Source organism: Dacryopinax primogenitus, assembly GCF_000292625.1.
Source record: "Dacryopinax primogenitus strain DJM-731 SS1 chromosome Unknown DACRYscaffold_18, whole genome shotgun sequence".
Lineage (NCBI taxonomy): Eukaryota > Fungi > Basidiomycota > Dacrymycetes > Dacrymycetales > Dacrymycetaceae > Dacryopinax > Dacryopinax primogenitus.
In genome coordinates, this window is record NW_024467215.1 from 146,766 (window position 1) to 154,151 (window position 7,386).

At 49.5% G+C, this 7,386-nt stretch overlaps 1 protein-coding gene across 1 annotated transcript; it reads left to right on the forward strand.

Moving 5' to 3' along the window:
- Positions 1 to 5,937: 5,937 nt before the first annotated feature.
- Positions 5,938 to 7,029, forward strand: DACRYDRAFT_110521 (uncharacterized protein; the record flags this gene model as incomplete). Its single annotated transcript, XM_040769069.1, has 2 exons — positions 5,938 to 6,309; positions 6,763 to 7,029. The coding sequence occupies 2 exons, from the start codon at positions 5,938 to 5,940 to the stop codon at positions 7,027 to 7,029; spliced, it is 639 nt and encodes a 212-aa protein (XP_040625511.1).
- Between the last annotated feature and the right edge of the window lie 357 nt (positions 7,030 to 7,386).

The window sequence follows — 7,386 nt, forward strand, 5'->3', positions numbered from 1 at the left end:
AGTGGTGTCATAGTTACTATTGGGTTGGAGATTAGACACAGGGGCTGTAGGCTGATTACTCCAGGAAGCTGTCATAAGCTGTTGGAGCTGCTGAGTCAGCTCTAGGACCTGTGCTTGAAGAATAGAAATGGGATCAGGGAATTCTTCTGCTTGTTCCATAATGGTGGATATGGAATAAGGCAGGTGTTGGGTGTGTGTGGTAAGAGTAAAGGCAGGTAAGAGTAGAGGTGGAGTGGTGAAGCAGAGGTTGTCACTTGGAGACTTGGTCTTCTGTTAGGGCAACACAGGCTGACTAAGTCTGCTCACCTAAGAGTGCCAAGAGTCTAAGCAGGCAACAAGGAAGTGGAGTAGACCTGATGACTAAGACCTATCTACAGTATAGGTACCTGTGGATGATCCTAAGAGACCAAGTCTGAAGAGACAGTCCCAGGCAGAGTAGGCCTTATATTTATACCTCTGTGGTGGAACCTGCTAGAACATCTTGCTTACTCAGCCTAGTCAGGTGATCAGGTCATATGACCAAGGATGAGGTCATATGAGGTCATGCACAGCCATGCACAGCAGGTCACCTGACCATCCAATCCTTCCAGCAGGTTCCAGCACATGCCAAGGTATACCAGCTACTTCCATGTCATAAAGGCTTAGTCATGTCTCTTGACCAAGCAATGAGCTGGTGCCCTGACAGAGTTAGAGAAAAGTCATTGTGTTAGTAGTTAGCTGCTTACTGAGGTGAACACAATCAGTCCAAACACCATCTCTAGCATCTTCTCCATCTCCATTGCATGCCATTGGCATTCCAGAGTAGCTGCCCATCTGCCATCCATTTCATGGTACAGCCCATGTGGGGATGGACCATGGAAGGCTTGCATCAATGGTCCAGCCACCGTGCTGACTTTGACATTCCACTTGAATGCCTCAGTGCGCACCCCCCTTTCAACCTGCTTGCCCTTCCCTTTTCCTCCTGCTGTCCTACCCGGAGCTGTGATGTGCCCTGCCTGCCCCCAGGTTGACTGATCTGCCATCCCATCCCTCTGCCCAACCTCCAACACTTCATCTTCCATCCCTTCCCTATCTCCTCTTTCCTCCCCATCCTCCCATTCATCCAACCAATTGACTTCTCTTGCTTCCCCACCTCCTTCAGTCTTTTCTGCCTTAGGCTTGTGGACAGGGCAGCCCACTGCACTGTGACCAAACTCTTTGGACTTTCTCTCATCCCTGCAGCACTTGGCACACCAATTCTTGCAGCAAGCTTGGCAACCCAGTCCCTTGCAGAGAGGACACTTGGGTCCTCCCTTTCAGGGACCATTTGCCGGTTGACTTGAGCCTACTGGGCTTGAACTTCATTGTGCCTGGGCTTTGTCAACCATGTGCTGGAGTTTGACAAAGTCATCTGGGTGCAGCCTCTGGGTATGAAATCAGAAGCTCTTTATGTTTCCTACACTGCACAAATGATGTCAGTGTAGTTCAAACTACAGGGTGCAGAACTTACAAGGGTGTATACAACCCCATACTTCTCCTGCTTCCCCCCCTTTTTGTCCAAATGCACCAGAGGCACCAGTGCTTCAGTACATCTGGGTTCCAAACACCAGATTGTGGCCCCAATGTGCTTCACCTTCTTCTCTTCTGGCAGTTGGGAATTCCCAAGCTTGATGACATCCTGCACAAGTGATTGGGTGACAATTGACATAGGCATCTTGATGAAGTGGAAAACTGGGGCAGGGGACAGGGGGAAAGGGACACACAGTCATGGATCATTTCTCAGGTGATGGGGGGGAAAGGTGCAAAACTACATGATGCAAGTATTTATTTAACAGCACAGAAAATTTTGCATGTACTGACACACAGGAATGCAGATCTCCTGGCGATCCCAGCAAACTGCTAGGCCAATCATGATCAGCTTTATGGTTCCCAAATTGGGAAACATCATTCACCTATTTACGCAAGTCCAGTCATCCATCAATGTTGACGGGCAAGTCATCTGTGCTCTGCATTGTAAGGTGTGCCATCCCTTGTATTGCACAGAACTATCTACAGAATCACAAGTTATGCATGGTGGATATTAGACTACTGTCAGAAATCAGCCTATGAGACACCAAATGGTTGCATGACATTGCTCACCCATTAAATCCATCCAACCCAATCAGTATGCACCTACATAACTGACATACCAAGATGGGAAGAGGAAAGATCACAGTCATACAACAGACGCATAAAGCAACTACTAAACATGAGGAGAGAAAGCAGCAAATGAAATGAGGACCATTAAGAGAGGAGTGGCAACCTTCCCCTCAGCTTTTTAAGTGCCAGGGCATCTGGCAAAGACTCCAAATGCTGCAGCAGCCATTTGTGCCATTTTGCCATGTCAGCTGTTATCATGGTTGAATGGGTGTAGCCACAGGCAATCACAAATGCATGCACAGTGATGAACAGACTGCAATCACTTCCATTGGTCTGCAATGGAACCTGACCTGCTGTCAGACTCCAGGTCTCCAGTGACCATCCCATCAAGCTCACCTCAGCATGACACCCTTTCCATCCTTCCCAACCAGGGAATGGCTTGCTTTTCTCCACAGCAACCTCCCAGATCCTCTCCACCACACATTATGTATCCAGTGAGCTGAATGCAATATGGACTATCAATGACAAAAACATACCACAACATGATCACACCAGCTGCCCATCCTCAACAAATTGTACACAGTGATGTACTTGTGAAGCCAGTCAACATGAATAAGGATCCAGTGGTTGTCATTGATATGCATGGGGAACAACCATTGCATCCTTGCTTGAGCTGTCATGTACTCAGACACTGCACTACTGACCCAGTTTGCCACCCACTTCATGCCCCAGTTATCAATGGCATATGCTTCCCCCTTTGCATAAGCCTTCTCTGCTTGCTGAAGCTGAGGTCCCAGTTGTGAACTGAACACATACACCTCTTCATCTGGCTTGGAACGCAAGTCGTTATAGCAGTTTGCATTTGGCCACCAAGCAGTAAACAGTCAACATAGCTGGGACAACAGGAATCCATTCAGCCACTGGTAGCATTTGGCCAGAACAGCAATGTCCGACTTCTCAATCTCAATCTGGAACACTTTTGTGATCCAGATCTTGTTGTTGGGCAATGGCTTTTGACATCCCATGGAGTAGGGAAGCTGGGGACACCATGAGTCTCCCCTGCCCAACTGCTGGGCTGTTCCCTTCTCAAACTCCAAGGATGCTGCAGCCTGATCAGTAATGGACAATTCTACAACAGGAGCTGGGGAGGAGAAGGTCTTGGGAGCAGGCATTTGCACAGGCACCAGTGGCTCAGGCATTGGCGCTGGACAAGGCGAAGGAGGATCGACATAATTGGAGAGTTTGCTCCAACCTCACTTGACCACTGGGACAGTGGGTGGTGGTGTTGAATACCCATGCTCATATATATTGTCATCTTTGTCCTCAGCATTCCCCATATCGACATCTTCAACCACAGCCTGTTCTTTTTTGGCATATTGTGGTGGAGGTCCCAGGTCAATATCTGCCGAAAGCGGCAGATGGTTCAAGGCAGGGGGGGTCTATGACAGGATGGGCACCACATGCTCCATCTCAATGACATTATGAGCATGGGTAGCACCAAAGTTGTCCTGCTTATTGGCAGCATGCTGGGAAGTCTGCAAGTCACCCATTTCACACTTGCAGCCCATCAATCTACAACAGGCAGGGTACACATGATGTTCTTCCTCACATGATCTGGGTGAGTGTGATCGAGACTCATAACTGCTTTGAGAGGGGGAGCAGTGAGAATGCTGAGGCAAGTGAGGGCGGCAATAACAACCAGGAGAATAAGAGCGAGGACAATGGTATTGACTAGAAGACTGAGAGGGGTGGTAACAACCAGAAGACCAAGAGCAAGAATAGCAGTGTTTCCAGATCGCAGTCATGGCCTCATGAGGATGTAATATTGGAGGGTGGCTGAGGATGGTGTGGCAAATGCAAGAAATGGCCTGGAGCACTGAGCCCATCAAGGGGGTTGCCGTTTGCTCGTTTTCCAGAAGCTGCAGTAATTCATTGAATGTACCAACCAGCTGCATTGCATGAGAGATGTTTGAGCGAAGATCTCCTGTGTCAACCTGGAACTGTTGATTCACCAGGCGCTGCATGAATGAGCCATCTAGGAACATTGGGAAACAGAATTCTTCAAGGTCACCAGGGATGCTGGGGACATATTTGGGGTGGAAGAATGACATGCTGTAATCCCAGTGATCCAATGCTAGCTCTCTTATCCATTGAGCCATGGGCAAGGTTCATTCCCAGGCAATCACTTTGCTTGGAAGGTGACCACTTGTCCAATCGCCAAGCCCGTAAGGCATTACAACCTGGTCCAACAGGGCAAACAGTGACTTGTAGTGCTGGAGGTTATGCACAAGGTTTGCATGCAATCAATATCGCTGGTAAATCTCCAGGAGAGTGCAATTTTCCTGCTTGCAAGCCAGCGCCCCCTGAGCGAGCCAACATCCTGCTATGGGTGAGTAATGACAATCAAGTTTGTAAGGGTGATACTACTCACCCCTGCAAAAGCACCACTCCCAAAGATACAGCTGCCAACACAACAGGAACTAAATCCAGGCAAAGCACAAACCAATCAACACTCAAATGCAGTTATCAAATTCAGCCTGCCTTGCCTTCCACTTGCTGGTGGTAGCTGCATGCCCATGGAATGACATGTCAAGGGCAATGTGTGGACCCAAACGCTGTCAAACCAGGTTCTCCACACCATCACCTAAACCTCCAGGGCAATTGTAGCCAGACGGCCACAGGATGCAATTGAATGACAAGGCTTCCATTGCAGCATCTGTACAGGGAGGGAGCCAATAATGGTTGCACTCCCAGGAGTGCTGATTTGTAGACAGCATGTACTGTCTGTGTTTTTTGCCCATGGTGCACATGGCAAACCGTTATCTACCCAGATGTAGACAGGGGAGGGATTGGTGGGAGTGTGAGGGGTGGAAGCAGGATTGGTGGATGTTTCATGGGTGTGGGAGGGAGTAGTGGAAGTGGATGGGACAAGCACTGTGCAAGCAGTTTCTTGGTCTTGGCCCATTGCTGGATGCAAGCATGACCATGATGACAATGACAACCACCACCACCATCATTGTCAGTGTCCTCATTGTCCTCCCCCCTGTCTTCGCTGTCCTCCCTCGTCTCCTTGATGCCTTCTCCCATCTCCTTCCCTCCCCTTCACCCCCTTCTTGCTCAGGCCTCTCTCAGAGAGGTTCAGTGACCAAGTGAAGCAAAACCTCATGGGTTGCTTCACTTGGTGGGCTCGCACACAAGACAGTGCCTCCTTGCACCTCAAAATCAAACTTGCCCTCTCCCTCAAGTGCCCCTTTGGATTGCAAGTACCTGTTCTCAGCCTTGCACTTCCTTTGAGCAGTGTTTGCCTGTGTGTTCCTAGGAGAAGAAGGTATGCACCAATCTGTCCAACATCGCATCCATGCTCACCCTCTGTCCAGATATTGGTCTGTCCATGGATATTGTGCTCGCAGGGATGTCTGCTGAAGCCATGGAAGAAGGAAATCCAGGTGTGTAACATTCTATTTGTACAAACATAGCTAGTTACTCACTAAGTAAATCAGGCTTGTCCTCCAAACCAACACCACAAATGATAGATGAACTTCTTGCCTCTCAACCTCATTTGGCATTGACCAGCAAGCCCACCCTCCTGCAGGCGCAGAAAGATGGCTTCTGCAGCGCTCTGTTGTCCATCAAGATGGTCAGGCTGGCTCACATATTGTCCTACCACCATGTCCCAACAAACAGAAATGCAGGCAATGCTGTCTGGAATTGCATCAAGCCTCAATGAGAGGGGAATGCTTGGCCTGGGATGCAGACAAGATCCCATGGGACGCCAAGCACCATAACACAGAGCTATGTAGTTGCTCACAAGAGGATTGGATGGTATACACCCAGCCATTCAACTACCTCCACCTGCATCAACCTTACTGCGAAGGCCCGCCAGCATCTCCCCTTAGTGCCAAAGTGCAGTGGGTGGTGCTGATCCAAGAGGTGTTCTCAATGATCAAGCATACTCTGGGATGTGCCATCCTTGGACTGGTAAACCCCAGGTGGGTGGCCCACCTGAAGAGACTGCACAAGCGGGCATTTGCTGTTGCCCATCACAATCTCTCCACCGCACCTTCTGCTGAACTCTGGCAAACATATGCACACCTCAATGCTGCTTGGTGCATGAAGATTGAGTGGGAACTGTTCCAGCATCCCATGACCTTTGAAGAGGCCGAGCAGGTCTGGTTGGTTGCTGAGTTCAAGGTCTGCAACCTGCTTGGTATCTGCAATTATATTGACTTGTCATACCTCCGGCAATACCCTCTGTCTTTGAAGAATCAGCTGTTTACCTGCAACTTTGTCAGCATACTTGCAGATACTGTCCCCCCCGCAAATTGCAAACAACTTTTTCGAGACAGGGTGCCACTGTTGGAGCTGGATTCCCTGTGCAGGAGGGACAAGTGTCTGACAGACGACTGGGTGAGGGAACACTTGGCAGTGGCATCTGTCTTGAGCACTGAGCACCATCAGCATGCAGGTTCAGCTGATCAGGTTTGAATGGCTGATGCACATATGTGCCAACAAACTAAGGCACCAACTCAACTGAACTCTTGGAGGTGTAAAGCCGCAATGGCATGACTTGCAGAAGCCAGCAAGCCAGATGCAACAGCTGTTGTGTCTGATGTGCCTGTGGCGAGCCTGTTTATGGACCACCAGGTGGCCCAGACACATGTCAGAGTGCTGAGGGTGAATGCAGCACTCGGACTGAGTGCAGCATTCCCCATGGCACAAGCAAGTACCTCCCAACCCAACATGATGCCAGCAGCAGCGTTCCATGACTATCCAGGATATGCACCTGGTGCAGAGTCACTTCCCATCCCCTCAAAGCTAGGGGCCAACATGACAACCAAGTCAATGGCTGCTTCTCTCCCATCCGAGAAGCTGCTTATGGCCCCACCCAGCATTCATCAAGAAGTATGCTGAGCCTTACTGGACTGTGGTGAAGGAGCACAAGAGGTCTGCCAGTCTTTCATGTGAACTGGAGGAGGTCCTGCTACCCATATTGGAGAGTCTTACAAAGCAATTGTCAGGGCACCAGCTCATTGCTTGGTCAAGAGACATGACTAAGCCTTTATGACATGGAAGTAGCTGGTATACCTTGGCATGTGCTGGAACCTGCTGGAAGGATTGGATGGTCAGGTGACCTGCTGTGCATGGCTGTGCATGACCTCATATGACCTCATCCTTGGTCATATGACCTGATCACCTGACTAGGCTGAGTAAGCAAGATGTTCTAGCAGGTTCCACCACAGAGGTATAAATATAAGGCCTACTCTGCCT